Source organism: Podarcis filfolensis (assembly GCF_964270895.1).
Source record: "Podarcis filfolensis genome assembly, chromosome: 8".
Lineage (NCBI taxonomy): Eukaryota > Metazoa > Chordata > Lepidosauria > Squamata > Lacertidae > Podarcis > Podarcis filfolensis.
This window is the reverse complement of record NC_139611.1, coordinates 74,104,628-74,125,103: the sequence shown is the minus strand read 5'-3', so window position 1 is coordinate 74,125,103 and position 20,476 is coordinate 74,104,628. Positions and strand designations below refer to the sequence as shown.

At 44.7% G+C, this 20,476-nt stretch overlaps 1 protein-coding gene and 1 long non-coding RNA gene across 2 annotated transcripts; one reads left to right on the top strand and one right to left on the bottom strand.

Moving 5' to 3' along the window:
* Positions 1 to 733: 733 nt before the first annotated feature.
* On the top strand, positions 734 to 3,149 carry LOC310769180. Its single transcript, XR_014551491.1, has 2 exons — positions 734 to 2,742; positions 2,775 to 3,149. It is a non-coding gene; the product is annotated as an uncharacterized lncRNA (long non-coding RNA).
* PPP2R1A (protein phosphatase 2 scaffold subunit Aalpha) lies at positions 2,896 to 19,961 on the bottom strand. The gene is made up of 15 exons (XM_083627341.1): positions 19,474 to 19,961; positions 15,415 to 15,505; positions 14,878 to 14,978; positions 13,633 to 13,865; positions 13,356 to 13,503; positions 13,117 to 13,272; positions 12,645 to 12,759; positions 11,703 to 11,773; positions 10,822 to 10,956; positions 9,685 to 9,858; positions 9,273 to 9,333; positions 7,382 to 7,536; positions 6,094 to 6,236; positions 5,632 to 5,723; positions 2,896 to 4,343 (listed from the first exon to the last, which is right to left on the bottom strand). The coding sequence occupies exons 1-15, from the start codon at positions 19,624 to 19,626 to the stop codon at positions 4,327 to 4,329; spliced, it is 1,845 nt and encodes a 614-aa protein (XP_083483467.1). The 5' UTR covers positions 19,627 to 19,961; the 3' UTR covers positions 2,896 to 4,326.
* Positions 19,962 to 20,476: the final 515 nt, after the last annotated feature.

Below are 20,476 nucleotides of genomic sequence, written 5' to 3'. Positions count from 1 at the left end.
ACTTTGTGCATGCTCAGAAGCACTAATCATGGGTGTTAGGGCACAGCCTTTGAGATACACCTTCAACAGCTGGAATGTGGGGTTTTTTCGCGCCCATGACATGAGCATTATCCTATGCTCTCCCCCCCTGCTGATCCTCTCAGGCAAAATACCCCACATTCCTTGGTGGAATGCCCTCATAATTCCCCCAAGAGGTCCAGTTGTTTGCCTTAACCTCTAGCAGTTAAATTTTGCCACCAGATGCTTGAAAATTAAGCCCAGCTGCATAACAGCAAGATATTTTTTTTAATTATTATTATCTATTTAACAATGACATTTGGCAAAACCTGTTGGTTTCTCTTCCAAGCATTCTGCCAAAGCATGACCAGAATACAAAAAATGGGCTAAATAAATGAAAATTTAATGCAGTGACACCAAGGAATAGTAGTTGTTTGTTATCAAAGCCCCTCCTGAAGCTGTTCCAGCTCTAAAAGAGCTCTCTCCTCCCAAGGGAGATGCAAAGAATATTTGCTTAGCAAAACAGAGAGAACACACAGAGCTGAGTACACGGAAAGTAGAAGGGGGTAGTTCTTCAGAACTAGCCTAAAGGACAGAACGTCCCCCTCCTTCCCCAATTCATTGTGGTTTTTAATAATTTTTTAAAAATTAGTTTTCCAATATATCCCCAACAATAGCCAAATTATAACAGTTAAGAATTAATTCCCAAATTATACTATTATCAAAGTGCCAACCATCAATCAATACATTTTAGTTAAAGTGGCTCCCCGCATGGTTTGGGTGCATTTCTGATCTTATGTCACTGTGTTCCATAATCTTAATTAATGTCAGTTACATTTTAGTTATAATAATAATAATCCCTTAGCCAGCAGCTACATAATTAATGATTTCCATTCGTGATGTTACAATATATAAATTTAAAGCTTCAAATAAGGAACTCAAACTATTATCTTTATTCTGCCCTGCGTGTTATAACTGTTATATCCATGGAGATTCCTTGTGTCCATATATGCTGTTGTCTCTTTAACTTCCCAGTTGCTGTTTTCTCCCATCGTGGCTTGGGGCAGAACTGAATCTCAAAGTTTCTCATGGGTCTTATATCTCTCCTTCCCTCGCTTCAATGTTTAGGAAGTCTTCTAGAAACCATTCTGCATCACTAGTAAAACATGTCGCAGATCTTTGCCATTTCCCTCAGCCTAGGAAAAGGCAGGCAGTTTTCGAACGTGCTGAAGATTTAATCCTTTCCAACTCCGCAGCATTCTTATCACAGCCCCCAAATTATTTTCCTTCCAGCAAGAGATTTATGGCCTAATTAAACTTTATCTTAGATTACGTTCCATCAGTAGCACACACAAATCTGAGTTTTCCTCATCTGTTGTTTTTAAATGGAGGTGAGGGGGAACTATTCTTGCCTTTCCAATACTGTCACACTTGAGCTTCCCCTCCCCCTTTCATTTCAGTGTTTCCATTTTTGCTTGTTAGTATCAGTATTACTCCAACATCCCTTCCTCACTTGTAAATCTCTTTTCATCTTATATTCCGGAGAGGATTGGCGAATCCTAAATATAGAAAACGTGGGCTTCCCTATCCCTGTCTCTCACTCCAAAGAAAATCTTAATTCAAACCTTTGATCCATGTAGCTGGTATATTCCACAGTATGTTGTTGTAATCCTTTCCCATCATGCACCAGTACTTTAAAGCCTATTTAACATCCATTTAAACAGCGATCTTCTGCTTCTTAATGGCGGTATAGGAGGGTTTTCACCAGGTGAGGTTTTTTTGCACTCAGCGCCTCCCTCATCTCATGCCAGAGCGAGAGCCAGGTACTTAGACAAACTGCAAGTGAAGCCCACTCTCCCCAGCCCTGTAGGGAATTTGCAAGGGTGATTTACCGTGTCATCCTTATTTTTCGTTTGCCAATCTCCTGCTGTCCTGAGGGCTGCCTCCATTAAGGCAGGCGGGACCAGAAGCCCCAATTCACTCTAACACCCAACCATAACTGTTCCCATCCTGCCAAGATCTGGGGAAAGGCCTGCAATTCTTAGAAATGAAGCCCTCCAAAAGTGCTGTAGTACGGGTTGTTCACTGGGTTCCATTGTTGAGTTCCTCTCCAACAACAGGAACTGTCAACTGTAGTTCAGCGATGGGATAGTGAAAGGGGCACTAAAAATAATTAAGCCATCCAGAGAAGACGACATGCAAAGTGGCGATATCTGAGTCTATGTAGTCGGCAAACGCCAAGAGGAAACCTGAGGCTCTCCAGATAACAGAAGCTTGTTAATACAGAGAGGAGGGATTTGTTCTCTAGTGCAGAGAAGTATTTGCTTAGGGTTCACAACCTATGAGTCTTGGGTCCTGATTCTGCAGGATGATTTCTCTTGCACAAAGCCCAACTGAAATGTACAGAAGTGAATACAAATCCAGAGCTATAACCTAGAGGCGACAGGCTTCCTGTAACTACTTCTCATTAAAGCAGTGGCCAGGGAACCTGTTTCTTCTGGAAAGCCCCGTTCTGTCGTGGGCATCCTGCAAGGACTGTGTGGGGCCAGTGGGTGAAGCAGCAAATGTGACTTTTTGCCCAGCAGTGCAAAGGCCAGAAACTGCTACATCTCTCCTGCCCTCCCACCCCCAGCCTGTCTCCATTTGGGTGAGCAAGAGGCATGATCACAGTTCAAGTACACATTCCATACAGGCAAAAGCACTCTAGGAGGATACAGAGCAGGGCTAACTGGTATATGTGTATGTGTGTGTGTGTGTGTGTGTGTGTGTGTGTGAAGCATCTTGAGGGATGGATAAAGAAGCCCGGAAGACTGAATTCAGGCCCACAGGCCCATGTTTCCCCCACTCCTGTCTCAAATAGTTTCCGTCGCCCCAGCCCAAAGTGAATGAGATGCCAAATAACGATCGAGCATTTTATTAATCGTAGAGGGGGGAAAAACAAGTGTACACCAAAAAAATAAAAAAAAATTCCAACAGTTTTAAAATTACATGCCACTAACAGAGAGGGTGTTTGTGTGTGTTTGTGTTAAGGGGTGTGTGGTTAGAAAACACACTTAGATACTTGTTCAGTGCAAGAACCAGAGGCAGCAGCTGGGAACTAAAAAAAAAGAGGGGTCAGGACATAATTGGGGCAGACTAAGGGGAGGGGAAGAGGAAGTTGGTGGTGGTTTTTCATGATAGATGCTGGAGATTCCAATTGGCTAATATGCCACACTGGATAGTCCAAGCATTGCAGGAGACAGCGACCTGATTGCCCCTCCTGCTGACTGATGTCTTCATAAAAGCATCCCTTTACCCCTCCAAACTTAGGAAGGGCCAAGCTTGAAAAGCCTGGCTGAGATACCGGGTGTGTGTTTGACAAACTTTTAGCCTAGAGGCAGTCTCCCAAATGCTGCGGACCCAAGACAACAATTCCTGCTGGGTTCATATCCTTCACCGCCCCAAAGTAATATTTTCTGCAAAGAGCTGCTTCTCCCAACATGCTATCTACAGAAACTCCTTCCAGCACAGAAGACAGGGTACAAGGGGAACCTGATCTGAGAAAGAATACTAGTGAGTTTGAGAAGAAATTAAAACAATAGGCATTTAAGCACCCCTTCCTCCCCTCTCTGGGGCTGGAGGGGAGAGGCCTCTGCTGCATTCAACTTAGAGCATAAGAGAAGTTTGCTAACAAAGGAACCCCCTGAGAACTAGTTAGTTTTGTAACTGATGCTCTATCTGATTAAGTGGTGTTAGAGATACTGAATGGAGGACCCCTGGGACTTTTAAAATCGTTGGGATGGGGGAGTGGCAGGGGCAATCTGGCTGTCCACTGAGCAAAGTTCATCAAGAGGAAGGCCAAATCAATACCTCATGCACAGCTACATACAGCACTGTGGGGAAGTTCTCATGCAAACTGTGGCCAAAAGGTTACAGAAGCCCCAAGCACTTTGCCTCCCCAGAGTGTTCACATTGATCATGCCAGGTGTAGGTTTGAAGGGGCTGCTCTGCGTCTCATGAGCTTGCACCAGGAGGCAGGACTGGAGGGGGGGGGGTGAGGGAGAGGCTGCCATTTGCTGCCACCTGGTGGCACAACAAAACTAAAGATGGAGCCTGGCTAAGATGAGATAGGGAGGAAGTATCACAGCTGCCGAGGAAGGTTTCAGAACATGGAGCTAAGAGTGGAAGAGGGAGGTGGACTCCAGAGTCAGCCACTGACCAATATCACCATATGGATCCACTTGGGGTGGGGGCTGGTCATAGACATGCAGGGAAATGGGGAGGGGGAGCGAAAGATAGGTCCAATTGGGGCCCAAGTGGAAGAGACAACAGCGTCGGGGCTCCTAGGGCTCAAACCAGTGCCAACACTGTGAAAAGAGAGAAAGAAAACGAGTTAAATTCTAAGGGTTACTTGCAGAAAGTCGCATACAAATTCCTCCACTGCCAGATTTCCAGATGGTTGGGTTTCTTTCTTGCATGAACAATCCCATATGCAATTATGAACATCTATTGTGAGGGATCAAGTCCAGAGACAAGTGACTGTACAGCCAGGAGAAGCAAGAGGGCTGCTGCTCCACCCTCTTGTCCTTGGTGGCTGATGGCTGCGACAGGAGCCGGCAGCTTGTAGGTATTAATGAGTCATCAGAAGCCATTCAGCCATAATCTCTGTGTCACCTCAACCACCAATCTCTCCCCCGTGGAGTCAGTCCACCCACTTAGAAAATAGTACTGAGCCAGGAGGAATTGAATGGATTGTGCAAACTAACCTGACAAATATTCAGCTCCAGGGTTACAAAAAGGACAAATCAAACTATCTGAGGGTGGGGATTGAAGGAAGATGTGAGAGCTATTGCCAAAACAAAGGAAGGTTGCAATGCTTGGGCCTTTTTTGTTTTGAAAGCAAATCTATGGAATGATGTGTGGTGAAGAAAATGGAAAGAGCAGCATTTCTCTCCCTCTCCAAGGACCATCTACTGAAGCTGGAAGGTGGGAGAGTCAGAACAAACAATAGGAAATACTTTACACTGCACATAGTGGAATTCATGACCATATAATATAACACTAAGGCTATCAAGAAGCAGTAGTCATAAGGGCTATAAACTATCTCCATGATCAGTGGCTCCAGGCTACTGGGAAGCAGCAACATGCCCCAGGTCCTGCATGTGAGCTTCCTACAGGCATGTGGTTCGCCACAGTGGGGACCAGGAGGATGGAATAGATAGGCATTTAGTCTCATCCAGGGGGGCTCCTCTTTCACAGCCCTTGCTCCAAATTCAAGCAAGCCACAACGTCTGTATGCTTCCCCATCCAAGCTCTCTTTTATGTACACCTCTCCCTCCCACCCCTGCTGATCAAGGAGCTGGTAAAGAAAGCCTCCCCTTGCAGCAGCAATTCCTTTTCCTCCTCACTCCTCTTCCCTTTGGCTAGAAGAATTCAAGTATCAGGAGAAACACTTGGGAACTCTTCCAAGAGTTTGCACCTGTCTCAAATCTGGGACAGGAGCAAGCTACAAGGCAACTCAGGAACAGAGGTTAAGAGGAGAAGGCCTCAAGCTGACAAGCACATCCTTCCTAGTTGGGAAGCTGGGAAGCAAGTGTTTTGTTTTGACACAAAGTGAGGTTGTTCCTGTTGGGGAAAAGGACGTTCCTGACTCACCAGTCAGCGCCTCCTGGGCGAAGTATTTGACATCCACATCGGGGTCCTGTGTTAGTTTCTCCAGCACTGGCTTCACCTCATTCTGAAGGGTGCTGCGGGGATAAGAGTGGCAGAGGGATAAGTAGGAAAAAGTGAGTGGAAGGCAAAGGCAGTAAATCCAAAGGTCTTCAAAGGCCCCAAGTGCAACTAGCCCACGACCTTGGGCTAGTCCAACTTCTCTGAAGTCTCTCAGCACCCACTCACCTCACAGAGTGTATGTTGTGGGGGAGGAAGGGAAAGGAGAATGTTAGTCGCTTTGAGACTCCTTAGGGTAGTGATAAAGCGGGATATCAAATCCAAACTCTTCTTCTTCTTCTCCCACTTTTCCCCCTCCCCATAAATGCATCCTCCAATCGGGAGGAGTTTCGGGACTGCTGCCATAAAGGCGTCAGGTACAATGGTGCCCCCAGTGAACTGTCATACCTGTTGTCCAGGATTGGTCCAATTTTCTGAAGGGACTTGGCCACGTTGAAGCGGACGTTTGCTACGGCGTCGCCTGCCATCCGCAACACAGTGGGAAGCATGTGTTTGGTGGTGATCTCCTGCCCACACACCTCTGACAGCACCTAGCAAAGGAAAAGGCACGATGGAACTGGATCATGATCAAGTGGGATCCACAGGGTACGTAGGAGACTTTGAGCTTCCCTTGGCTGCTAGGTCTGTGCTGCTCCTTACTTTGAATGCCATGCTTGCCGATGGAGCTAAAACCATGCCCTGGCCCTCAGAAAGCATGGGAGGTTTCGCCACTGGGGGTTTCCACTAAACAAGCACCCCTAAAATTTCTCAACGTGTTTCACAGAAAGAGCATAATTAATCTGTCTCATAGGATTCCTAGAAGCACTCAATAAAGGAGCAGTTTGAGGACTCTCCTCCTCCTCTCAAAGCATGATGCCCAATATCTAAAGCAACTGACAACCCAATGTCTCCTTATGGACTTCTCTGGGCAGCTTATTCCTATGCAAAACAGCTCTGTGAGTACTTGGTGATAAAAAAAGAAGAACTCTGGTGTATCCAGTGCTAATCAACCTCAGAATAGACCCATGGAAAATGAATGGAAAGGACTAACTTCAGACCACTGATTTCAACAGAACTTAGAGACAGCAATCCAACTTGTGTGTTAAGGGGGGCGGGGGCATCTGGAACCTGAAAGTTTTTACTCTCAAGTTTGAAAAGCAGACAATCTCATCGGGGTAGGGGTGGGGGATCTCTTTTGTACCTGGCATAGAAGTCCACCCCTTTCCAATGCCCCCCATCACCCTCCTCTTCCTCAGTGGTTTACACTGAAGTTAGTTTACATGGCGGGGGGGGGGGGCAAATCTAAAGTTCTGCACACACAATTAAAATTTTAAAAAAATCTGCACACAAAATTTAAAATATGCACCCCAGTTAATTTTGAATCAGAAAAGTTACATGAAGTAATCATACAGAAATGGAAAATTCCACTAAAATACTGGAGAGCAATTTATTATCTGGAGCAAGAATTTTAGCTGCATCCAAATGGGACTGAAGTTCCTTCTAGGTCTAAATCATTTAACAGAATATGGGATGTGGCAATATTAGAACGATTAATGACTTATAGGTGACGGAAGAGGAGAAAAGGAGAACATTTTTAATGCAGTTTGGCGGCTCTTGCATGGTGGAGAACACATTCTTCCCTTTGCCCTGAGTTCATCCCAACTTCCTCCTCTACCCCACCCCTGCCCCAACTCACATTGATGCAGAAGAGCGTGGTCATGCGGTGCAAGTAGTTGGGGTCGTTGGACATGGCCAGCACCTTGGGGATGATGGTGGCATGGGCCCAGTCCTTGCCAAACTTCTCCACAAGCTTCTTGAGGTTGCTGGTAGCTGCCTCTCGGATAGCGTAGACTGGAGAGGAGAGCAGTGTCAGCACAGGTTAAAAGGCAAGAACAGTCTGAACTAATGCTATTGCCCAACTTCTTCAGCACATTTGGCAAAGGACGTCACCTACCCACTCTGAAGTTTGCAAGATTTTCATGCATGTGTGGGTGCTTATTAAGGTCGTGCACCAGATCTGGCTAAAGTCCCGAGCCCAAACCAAATTTGGTCAACGGGAGGAATGGATATCACTCTAGGCCCTTAGCGGCTCTATGTCGAAAGCCCTCTATGCTTTGCATTGGAAAACAATAGAAACCCAGCTCAATTTTAGACCACAAATGCTGCAAGGACTGAGTTGGGATTGTACTCCTATGCCTTATACATGTCACTTGTTTCCTGCCCCATTAAAATTCAAAGCAGGAGATGGAGGTGCGACAGATTTCAGAGCTCCGCTCCAAAGAACAATAGGCATCTTTCCACTGGCAATTTACATCCACTCTAACATGGCATTTGTCACTGGTTAAGCATCCCTTCCACAAAAACATTTGAAATTAGCAGTGATATTCTGGGATGGAAATGAGGGAAGATAGGCTTTCACAGACTTCATAAATTGATAGCTCATTTAACAATTTGAATTGGTCACTGGTCACACATTTTATTCGGTGGAGACGAGACTGAAAGGCACAAGTTCACTTCTGAATCATTCTGGATGCACTGAATGACTGAAGGGTTTTTTGTTAGTTTTTTAAGGCAGAAGGAAATGGGTAAAAAAAGCAGTAGCTTTTGTTTATAAAGCTTTTGGGCCTCGTAGTTTTTCAACAGCCCCTAATGGCCCCAGATATTTAAATTTTAGTTACATTATTCCCCCTCCACACAAAATGACTAAAAGAAATTTTAATTAGTGAACGTCTGTTATTGAATACACATTTGTCTGGTTCAGAAATTGCTAAACCAGGGGTAGCCGATGTGGTAGCACTTGGATGTTCCTGAACTGCAACTCCCATCATCCCTAACCACTGGCCATGCTGACTAGATGTGATGGGAAGAAATGGTGCTCTTCAGGTGTTGCTGGGGCTCCTACATTGGCTACCTGCACTAAACCATAGTTTAGTGTTACAAGAGCAAGCCTCAGAAGGCTTCACGGTAAAACAAAGCAGAAGCTTCTGAGATGTGCCACAAGCACGAGGTTTTCTGTGGCTTATATAACCTATAGCACGTATAAACCAGGCTATTGAGTTAATGCAGCAAACCACCATGGAAACGAGCTACATTGCCTCTCCATCATTGTGAAATAATAGCATTGAACTTGAGCTTAATTGCTCCTGTGGCTGAAAAAGAACTCTCCCATTCAATATAAAAAATTACAACTTTTATTCCTGCACTAAAAGCTTAGATGAGCCAATTCTCTCTGCTGGAACAGGAGCTTTCATAATGGATCCCATTAGCTTTGAAATATACTTTCCATGTTAGAGATCACTAGTTGGATATAAAGTGCTTGATATTTTAAAGAGATATAAAGCACCTGGGCCATAATTCAAAGAGCCACTTTAGCATGTGCTCTTGGTCTCCCTTCCTCTCTACAGCCCTTTTTCCTACAAACAAGGGTGATAAAAATCATCCCTCTAGTTAACACGGAGAGACTGCACCTCTAATTCTTGTCCAGATGTGGCATTCTACCTTCCTTTATTTGAACAAATGCAAATGTAACAACAGGGAGAAAAAGGGATAAGGGAGTAAAGGGAAATGTTTCAACTTAAGAGCCTTACCGTGATCCACCAACCATGCCATGCAAAGGGAATTTAGCTTCTCGTCAAAGAATTCCACACCCTACAGAGGGGAAATTGCAGAGAGCTCAGATTAACTTGCGCTAATGGTGTTTATGGGATTCTCACAGTCAGAAACAAAACACGGAGAAAGTGGTCTCGCTCATATGGCAGGTAGGGAGCAAACCAGTACAAAGGTTGTGAAAAGTTCTAGGTTTTTAAGCTGAATGGTTAATACTCCCCAAGCAAATGGGCAGTAACTAGCAGTTCCCACAAGGCGGAACACATACAAAAGCTTTCACAAAGCCAAACAATGTGCCTGCGGCAACCCAGGCCCAGCTGACCCAAGAATATTTGATCACTGTGTTCTCCCAGCATGTCAAACTCATATGCAAAAAGCCAAAGATGCACTTACTAGCTGCCCAGCCAACAGGGGCATGTACTCGATGATGGCCAGTCGCACACGCCACTTGGCATCCTCTGCCAACTCCACAATGGCTGGCAGCAGGGACTGGGACAGCTGCCGGATGCCAATCACCTCATTCACACAGTCCAGGTTAGAGATTATATTGAGTCTGACTTCCGGGCACTGCAGAAATGTGAACACAGTGACATCAGAGGGCAGTTCCACCTCCCAGATGCAACCCCTAAAATCCACCCACTCTTCTAGACAACTGCAAATACTTGCATATCTTCTTCCACCACATCTAAACTAGGCTTGCAACCTTTGACTTGGAGAGGTGGCTTTGATTTGTTTTCTTACTACCCCAGCTTCCTTCCATCAAAAATCCCAAGGTGGCGTACACGTGGCTCCCAGGCAATCAACTATCTAGGCGCTGATAAGACTCAGACTTGCTTAGCACCAGTATGCGCCTTCAGACCATACTGGGAGCACAGCCTCCCATTTCAGAGATGGAAGACACCAACCCTAATCTAAATGGACCTGCTTTGGTCATATAAGCCCTTGAACACCAAAGTCAAGGGTAGGGGTGGTACTATGTAGGAACCTATGTAGGTCCATCCTGTTCATTATTGAGTTTGTTCACGAATCTTTCCAGTCCCAACTACTTAGCACTGAACCTGGAACCCTAAACATATAAAGCATGTACTCTATTACTTTTCTATGGTCTCTCTTTAGAGAAATTGGTCATTTATGACTCCAGCCGAGTTCCCAGAATTCCGGGGGGACGGGGGACCGCAGAGTTAATTTACATTTGCACTGTGCAGAAACTAATCAGCTAATCTTATGTAACAACTTCCCCAGTATCCAACCTGGTGCCCTTCAGACACTGTTGGATCCTAACTCCATCAGCCCCAGCCAGGAAGGTCAATGGTCAGGGATGATGGGAGTTGTAAGTCCAGCACATCTGGAGGACACCAGGTTGGGGAAGGGTATATTTAGCACTTCCGAGGCAAGGGAGTGAAGCAGCCATGAAATAATGCAACTTCAGGAGATCAAGGCAGGGAAATGCTCCTAATGCTGAACAGTTTGACACAGAACTGTTAACAAGTGGACCAAAGGAACATGATTTGGGGGGGGGGGACCACTCACCTCATCTTTGAGCTGAGCCAAGAAGAGAGGCAGAAGGTGTTCGATTGTGTTGTCTTTGCCCAAAATGGGAGACAATCCCATGATCACAGATGCCAAAGCTGATTTTACATGTTGATTGGCATCTGACACGAGTTCCTGAATGGCAAAAAGAAGTATTAAAAACAAAAACAAACAAAAAGAAATTTACTTGCTTGCCGTGAGGCCAACCAGAAACACTGCACTCTGGGTGGCTGACAAACATAAAATACAAGCAAATGGGACACACCGAACACAAACGTATCTACAGTAACTCTTCAACCCATCTGCAAAGCACATCTGTCTTACTTCCTTCTTCTATTACAAGCAACCTTTATACCATGGGTAGGCAAACTAATGCCCAGGGGCTGGATCCGGCCCAATCGCCTTCTAAATGTGGCCTGCGGATGGTCCGGGAATCATAGCGTTTTCACATGAGTAGAATGTGTCCTTTCATGTAAAATGCATCTCTAGGTTATTTGTGGGACTTGCCTGGTGTTTTTACATGAGTAGAATGTGTGCTTTTATTTAAAATGCATTTCTGGGTTATTTGTGGGGCATAGGAATTTGTTCATCCCCCCCAAAAAAAATAGTCTGGCCCCCCACAAGGTCTGAGGGACAGTGGACTGACCCCCTGCTGAAAAAGTTTGCTGACTTTATAATGTAAATCACCCTGTGATTGTCAGGTGACCGGCAGTATATAAATTTAATAAACAAACAAATAATTAAGTCGCCCCCTGCTTTAACAGTGAGACACTTGCCTCCATGGTTTCTTCAGCCCTTAATTGTACTGTTATTGCAAGCCGACAAATGCTTCAAAAAACAAGCTCAAGACTCACTAGAGATTGTCGCGTCCTGGAACATACCTTAATGCAGGGCAAGATCTGGGTCATAATGACATTTTCACGGCAATCAGCAGACAGGTTTTCACAGAACTCTTAAGGAAAAACAGTAATCACGTTGTTAGGGCTTCACAACCAAAGTGGTGCAGTGGGAATGCTGTTTATCTGGCTAACAAAGGAGCCCATCAGGAAGATATGAGCTCTAAGTTAATCTAGTAGTCCATTAGGCATCATCACTCCACTGTCAGACTTCCTAACACACCATAATGTACAAATTACTGACCTCCAGAAACACATCTTCCTGCAACTGAATTTAGACAAGTTTCTCGTTTCTATAGAGACTGTCATTTGGCTGTTTAAAGGTTAGTTGAGTTGTTGCGGCATTATAGAACCATGTCATGTGCTACCTTTTTTTTCTGACCTATGTGTGGAGTCTTGTACTGTATCTGTACTACAGCCACACCAAATCACAGGAAGCAAGGCTTGTATTTTACTGTATATCAGTTACATTCTAAGCATGTGTCCAGCTATCATAGCTATGTAAATAAGGCTTGAAAAATAGTAGGTGTCATTTTTAAATGGCTCCAGCACACAGACCATGAGTGCTCTGAATGTTAGAGCCATTTCACTTTCCCTTTAAACATTTTACCTCTTATAGGCATTCATTTTCTATCACTTACATTGTTCCTCTAACAAGCTCAGAATAAAGCCACGTAGAGGGAACAGAAGGTATATACAACAAAAATCTGATTTGCAATATTTGAATTATTTGAGTGTCAAATTTACCTTTTCTAGAACAGAAACAGCAGTATTTGTAGCACAAAACACAAACAGCTGTTTACAGGATTTCAGATAAGTGAGAACACGGATGGGGCAGGAGCACCCCTCAGAGAATCTGGGTTCCCTTTGATTCCAAACAATTGGACAGAACAAGCCGTCACCACAGGCATTGTGACTGCAACTGACCTTTGACTTTGTGGGAGGCAGCAGCCCGCACTTCAGCTTCACAGTCTTTCATCAGGTTCTGGAATGCCGGGACCAAGTCGGTTTTTGTGATTTCTGGACCGACAGCTTTCTGGAGCTGTAGGCAAGAAAGGGAAAATATATGATGATCCCAAATAGATCCCTGCCAAAAAGAATTGTGCTCCAACTGAGAAATACCCGGGAAATGTAGAAATAAGAGGAAAGGACACTGCTTCTGACCAGAGGAATAAGAGCACGAAGTGAGTTTTTGCAACTTTTTTTAATAAGTTGAATTGAGAGGTTTTTCTAAAAAAGAAATAATGTGTGTATACACACACACACACACACACACACACACACACACACACACAAAGTCTGAGTTTCAGATGATTTGATCAAAAGGCTGGGTATAAATCTTTAAAATAAAACAAATACCACACAAGCACTGCTGAGGCATACATGGATTCGTACTAACCTCCGTGAACTTGTCAGCCACCATGTAACGGACCCGCCAAGATTTGTCCTCTGCTGCTTGCCGTAGTGTTGGCATCACCAACGATTCCAGGTCCTCCTGGGGCAGGAGCTGTGCAATATTAACACAGGCCTCCACAGCTAACAAACGCACAGAGTCCTGTATGAGAGACATGAGGTGGGTTACAGGTGATCTAGTGCGGCCCAGCCCTCTCCCAGAAAGCAAAGTGCCATCACACAGACCTGCTCATCAGAGGCCAAGTTAGAGAACATGGGGATGATCTCGCTCTTGACATGTTCCAGCTCCAAGACCTTAGCGAATTCACCCAGTTTAGAGGCTGCCGCTCGCCTGACCATCGGAGTGTCATCTGAGCACAAGTTCCGGAAGTACCTACAGGAAAGGGATAAGGACTGTTAGCTGGGAAATATAGAGCCCTCTGAATTGGTGTCTCTCACCCTTTGACATCAGTGACCCAACCAACAGCCCACTCCAGACCTTAATGTAAAGCATCTCACTTACTGTCGGAGCTCAGCTTTGACCGAACTGGAGACTCGAGGGTAACAGACACTGAAGAGGCCACAAGCAGAGGTGCGGGAGGTGAACCAGTCACCTCCTGCCAGGCGCTTCACGAGGGGAACAAAGTGGGCCTCAAGGTCAGATGGAGAGTGTTCATGGGAGATGGCTCGCAGAGACTCCACCGCTTTGTCCCGGACCACTGTCTCCTCAACAGTAGCAAGGCTCTCAAGCGGAGGCTGCAGCACAAAGAGGGAGGATACATTTCACATTAAATGCAATGTCTGCAGCTTAGCATATCAAAGAGTGTTGCAACACCAAATGTGTTACTGCCTGACCTTTTTCGGGTTTCTTATTACAGTAAGTAATAAGAGAAATGGAGGGGGGAAATTTGAAGGAAAATGTGATGTTCTGAAAGCTAGATAAATCATCTAAAGATGTGGCATCCTGTCTAAGCAACTTCCTCCCAAGGGAATGTAAGACTGGCTCCATCTCAGCTTTCTGTTCCACATGGGTTTTTAATAGCTTTTAGTATGTGAGTTAATTCAACTTCTCCGGGTTTCTAGGCATGTTCTGCTCCGTTCATAATGTAGTTTACTGATAATCTAGCAGGGGTCCCCAAGGCAGTATGTGTGTGTGTATGTACACACACACGCACACACAAAACTAAGTTTAGATATTTTGGTTTTGTACACTGCCTTGGATTCCCCCTCTAGGGCCAAAATACAATTTATAAATATTTTTTATAATAAATCAGCAAATCCCTCAAGAAAGAAAACAGTCTTCTAATACGGCATGCCCCTGTTACAATCTTTGGCCCCTGTGCGATTTATGGAAATACAGAAATTCTGTTTTCAAAGAAGTATGAAGAGAAGGAAGAAGATTTGGAAAGCAAGGGGTGCAACCTGTATTGGTGTGTGAGAGTGGATGTCAACAGTGCAAAAAGTCCAAATACAAGGTTACAGCATCTGTTGTTTTGGGGCAACATTGTTGGAAGCAAATGGGAAAGGCATTCCATATACCATTAAGCTGCACTTTAGAAGCAGGCAAAGGGTGGATGCGTGCTACCATTTTACAACATATCCTTTTTACTAGTGGGCAGTATAATTCAGAATCCAACCTAGGACCACCCTCAAATCTGCTAATGACCAACACTTCGCCCACCAAAGTTTGAAAGGAACAGAGGTGTTAGAAAATTTCACATTCTCCCACTGTGGAGAGCACTCATCCCCAGTCATTCACTGGGCTTACCAGCAAGCAATGGACATATTCAGGGCCCCCAACCAGAGCTGTGAAGGTTCCCAGCTGTTCCGCCAGAGCAAGTAGCACTTCATCCTCATCATAAATAGTGTCTGTGGAGAGAAAAAAAAGCAATTAAAGCAAATCAAGACTAAAATCTGCATTGTCAAGAGCACAGAATCTGGAAGCTAACATGATGTGAGAATTTGAAGATGTGAACTATTGCCCTCCAGTGCAGGAAATAAGTACACCTTGGGCACAAACAATCCCATCAGCACAATCTTGAACCAACTAAATTCAACAAGGACGCAGTTCCTTTCTTTTGGCAAGGCTGCATTCATCAGCAAAGCTTTGAAAAGGATTTAAAATTCTTCAAGAGTCTCAAGTGCCGCTGAGCACGTATATACTGCAGCCCTAAAAAGGAAATCACTACAGCTTTGGGAAAGGGATTTGGGGTACCGCCCAAGCTGCAATTCAAACTCACATGCATCACAGCCCCTAGACTCAATTCTTATTCCCTAAAATCAGAGTTCCTGGTCTTTTCATTACCTGTGAGAAAAGGCAAAAGCTCACTGCGCGTCCTCTCAACTCCCAGGGCCAGTGCAATGGTAGAGAGTTTCTTGATGCTGTTCAGACGAAGCTGCATAGGGGAGAAAGAAATCAAAATAACATATTTTTTAAAGGTGAGCCACTAATTTGCCAGGCAACCCTGATTCTTCATAAGATGTCACTGGAGTACAATCAATATACCAATAGCAAGTTTAAGTGGTATGTAGTCAGAAAACATGCATGATGCTCAAGAAAAGATCCATGGGAGGTATGGCTTTTTCCAACTCTGAAATAAGCAGGCCATAACTTGGGAGAGTGAGAAATGGGAGGAAATATTTCAGAGATGTCCCCTGTAACACTCTTGATTACATACAGAACAAATGTACTTTGCAAATAAATCCACAAAAGTGGATGGCGTACTTATCATTTTTACACTATGATATGCAGCAAGTGTGGCAAATTGAGGGTACCAAATGGGACACTTCCTGGACAGAGAAAGCCTGAACATAATTAGCTGTGCACTCACTAGATTGCTGTAATGTGCTGCAAGGAATACTGGACTACCTATGTTTTCCAAAAACATGCCTGCTAGTTTGCCAAGTGGAACCAGCCAATAGAAACATCTGTTTGTTTTAACGCAACTGCACTAACTTCCAGCCCATTTTTGAAAAGAAAAAAGTATTAGCAGCTGTCCTGGGAGCAGCAATACTGTATGAGTGGAACATAAATATTATCTATACAATTCAATAAATAAAACACCCAATTGCTGAGATGGGTTGTTTCCTGTTATGAATCACCCAATTAATCATCCACCATCCTTGTCAGAAAAGTGATTTCTGGAAGACTACAACTGGTGCCAGATCATCATCATGCAGCAACACCAAAGGGCAGATCCATTTTCATTTTTGAGGGGACTGTGAGATAATATCATGAAGCCATCTAGAACAATGAGTTTAGTTAGGTGGGCCCAGTAATAGTTGAGGGCAAAAGGTGTTTTTTTCTCATTAACACCACTTTCGGTTTACTACTTCACTCATTTTGCACGCGGTACCATTAAACTATTGCTTGTGAATCCCACTGTTTTGAATAGTTAAAAGGAAAGCTTCCTGCAGCCAATGGGAAACCGGCCAGGATAGCGGAAGGCGCTCCCCGATCTGCTCCGCGCTGGTTTAGGTTGCAGACCCCTGGTGCTGAGTGTTTGACATATCAGAGAAGATGATTAGGTACATTACACCTATCCCCTCTTCCAGTCTCTCCCTCAATGAAAATATCTCTGGCCACCTTGCCAACCTGGCCTCTGGTCTGCTGATGCTGTAGTAAAATTCCTCCAATCTATTATTTTAGCACGGTTGATCTCAACTATATTACTGAGGGTAGGTAAGCTTGGAGAAATTACTCTCTCCCAGCTGTGGCCCCCCTGGGAACTCAGATTTGGAATCAGAATAGATTGGAGGGCTGGGTGGAGAGAATGATGTGGTCTTCCTCCAGGCTTTTCATCTATTTAAACTTTGTGTTTGAACTTTGTGCAGGACAATTAGGACAAACTGGAAATTCTGCTGCTATACTGCCCACCCTGCTGTCCAGCGGTCTCACTGCCCGTATCAAGAGGTGACCTCAGCTTTGTTGTTGAGAGTGCCCAGGATTGTTCTAGGGGATCCCAACACCCACCATATCAAGGGCAGCTCTGGACCAGACAGCCAGAGCAGTCCCAACATGTCACTGGCCCAAGCCATGTAGCAGAGAACAATATTGATTTGTTTTTCTAGTATTCTTAATAATATTATTACTGTAGAAAACGCACAGAGAAAAAAGATTTCACTTGTTTAGGCTGGCACACTAGCTATGACCTTGGGCATATATGGGCTAGCTTTCAAGCCCTGATAACCTACTGAATTTATTCCTGCAATGTGTATCATATGTGGAGGAGCTGCAACTGAAGCTGAAACTTCAGTTAGTACCCCTGTAACCATATTCTGTATCATCTGGGGCAGGTGTTTATATTATGCCAGTACTCCATCATATTTTTGTTTGTCATTATGATACGTATTTTTCTGTTTTTATATTGTAAACCGCCTTGTGATCTTCGGATGAAGGGTGGTATTGAAACTGAATAAAATAAATGATAAAAATCTTCACTAACTTTTGTTCCACCCCTGAGCCCAATTTTAAGTGCTGATTTTGACGCTGGCATCTGAAGGAGCACCTCTCCCCACATGTACCTACATATGCCTTGAGTTGTCATCTGATGCTTTTCTCAAAGGGCTCTTGCCAAATGAGGAAGGAAAGGCCTTCTCAGCAGCCTCACCATCACCACCTGTGAAGTGCCTTCCCCAGAGAAGGCATCTATTTTAAGATATTTCCAGCGCTTGGAAAAGATATTTCCAGCACTTGGAAAAGCTTTCCTTTTTCCCAGGGCTTTTACTGTTATAACTCTGCAAAATTTTAATTCCTCTGTGGTGCATTTAATTTAATGTTGCATAGTTGTGATCCTCTGCTCAGTCTATATTTATATATAGTTCTGAAGCTTTTGTTACTATATTAATAGCAGAAATTATTATAACTTGTTCTTGTTTTTTCTTGCAAGCCCCCTAGAAAATGTCTCATAGTGCAACTCACAAATATTCTAAATTAATAAAGATGGAGAGCCTTAATAACACCTATCTCATGCTACATGTATGCACTGCACTGCACACACACACCCATCTCCCATACCTTTCTATAATACCTTAATGCAATGTAACATGGGAAACTGATTTACACGAAGAGGTAGGTCTTACACTCTAAATTCAACAGGGGACAACAGCTTAAAAAGTAAGAATCAACAACGATAACAAGAGATAAAAGTAAGTTAGGGAAGCCGGTTTACAACTGTCAAGTAATTAAAACACATTTTACATCCAAAACAGAAAACCCCTAAGTGACACCCTGAAGCCCTTTTCATCACATCAAATCACAGCTGGGAAATAGCACATGTACGTATTCTTCCAATGAACCTTTCCATTTCCCTCCCCCAACCCTTTACTGGCTTTTAGACTGTTAACTCCTCAGGGCAGAGACCTTGTTCTGTGTTGTTCTACAAACAACAGCTTACAGTGTAGCTGTTTTACATACAAAATACCAAGGAACAGCTATTTTAGATGCACCTCGGTTGCCACCTCTGCTAGCCCTCAAACAATTCCATCACTGAAGCTGTTTGGGGCCCAAACACATCTATTGTATCACCAAACAAAGTACTATATTATGGGAGGTATTGAGGGATGCAGCCATTCCCAATGGGCAGGCACCATGCTAGCTAGCATTAATCACAAATTCCAAAACTATGCATTCCTTACAACCAGAAGCCCAAGTAGATAAGAGAGAGAAAGAGAGAGAGAGAGAGAGAGAGAGAGAGAGAGAGAGAGAGAGAGAGAAGGGGAGCAGTCACGCACCCCACATACATAGTAAGGCTACCTCAAAGATGGCACCCCTACTGATATCTCCCCGCCCCCATGACTGGCTCCCCTCCATGACAATAGGCTATGCACCACTTCCTCGTCTATGTCCTTAGCCTAACAACCCCCTGGAAAAGCCGTAGCATGACGGGCAGGAGACCACTCCCCTGGAGATCAGATTAAGACGCTTCCTTGATTGGTCAGGAAACACCCGTATAATAAATAGGCGAGGCTCGACCCAATCAGGAGCCCCCTCTCGCCATTCCATCAATATATTTATTAAAGGAAAAGGCGACCCTCCTCCTGATTGTTTTGATTAACCCCCATACTAGACAAACAGGTCGCCCAGCCAATCACGTGGCTGCTCGCATCACGGACGAAGGGGGGAGTCAGTGAATAATATGGACCCTTCCATTAGCCAACACCCTGCTCCTCGCCTTCTCAAATGAAAATCCTTACAGCCAATCCGGTTGAGCTTCTGATCGCTCACACGCCGGGTTCTCGAATGAAAAGCGGCCGCTGATTGGCTACTGTAACCCAAGGCGCGGCTTTCGGGCCCCGGCTGCCCGAATAAACTCCGGCCGCTTTCCCTTACGCCCGGGGAGGCTTCCGTAGACGCGGGCCGTACCTGAACGTCTTCGTTCCGCAGCTCATCGATCAGCACAGCAATAGGGTAAAGGGAGTCATCTCCGTCGGCGGCCGCCATCTTATCTCCCGGCTTCTGCTCTGAAGGGTGCGCGGGGTTCGCGCAGACTCCTTGCAGGGGCGGCTCAAATGCCATTGGCTGCCTAGGATGTCACTCTCAACTATTCCTGAAGCTAATTGGCTTGTTTCTAGCACGCCCCACCTCTTCTGTACTCCTGTTTGAAATCGCCTTCTATCAGTCATCCTCTCTCTTGCTGCCCATTGGATTAGACATTCAGAATTAGACAACTCAGTAAAAAGCATTGGGAACGGGTGCCCTTAAAACCCACCTCTTTCTTATAGCCATTGGCTAGATATACTCTATCCCCACCTCCGTCACCCTATCATGGGTTGAATTTTACATTTGTATTCCCAGTCAATTCAGCTCTGCGGGCTCTCAAAGGAAATGCCCCTCCATCCTTGGCACGCTATTGGATGGAACCGAAATGCCGCCCTCCATGTTTTGGAAGACGATTGGCTGTTCATTTTTGAGCGACAATGAAGAGTATCCAATCGTAGGCATTTGCTTCGCCGAAGAGGCGGAGATGGAAAATGAGAAGGGGTCGGACAGCGTCCATACGCGTTGCCGAAGCGACCGCGCGTTATTTCTGCCCGCCGGGCGACGGAGTTCTCTTCTGACGTCACTGTATATTGTGGCGCAATTTTAAAACCCAGGCATATGATGTCATCTTTGCGGGATAATAGGATAAACTAAAAAAATTCAATACATAAAAGTGTTACATATGTAACCGCTATTCACCATAGAATTGGAAGGGACCCCAGGAGTCATCTAGTCCAATCCCCTGCAATACAGAAATCTCAATACGTAGCTCCTCATCCAATTTGAAACCATACCTGCCCCTGCTTAGCTTTGCTAAAATGTACTAAAGAAATGTACCTATGCTGCCAATTCTCAAAATAGACCAGTATAAAATAAGCAGCATGTA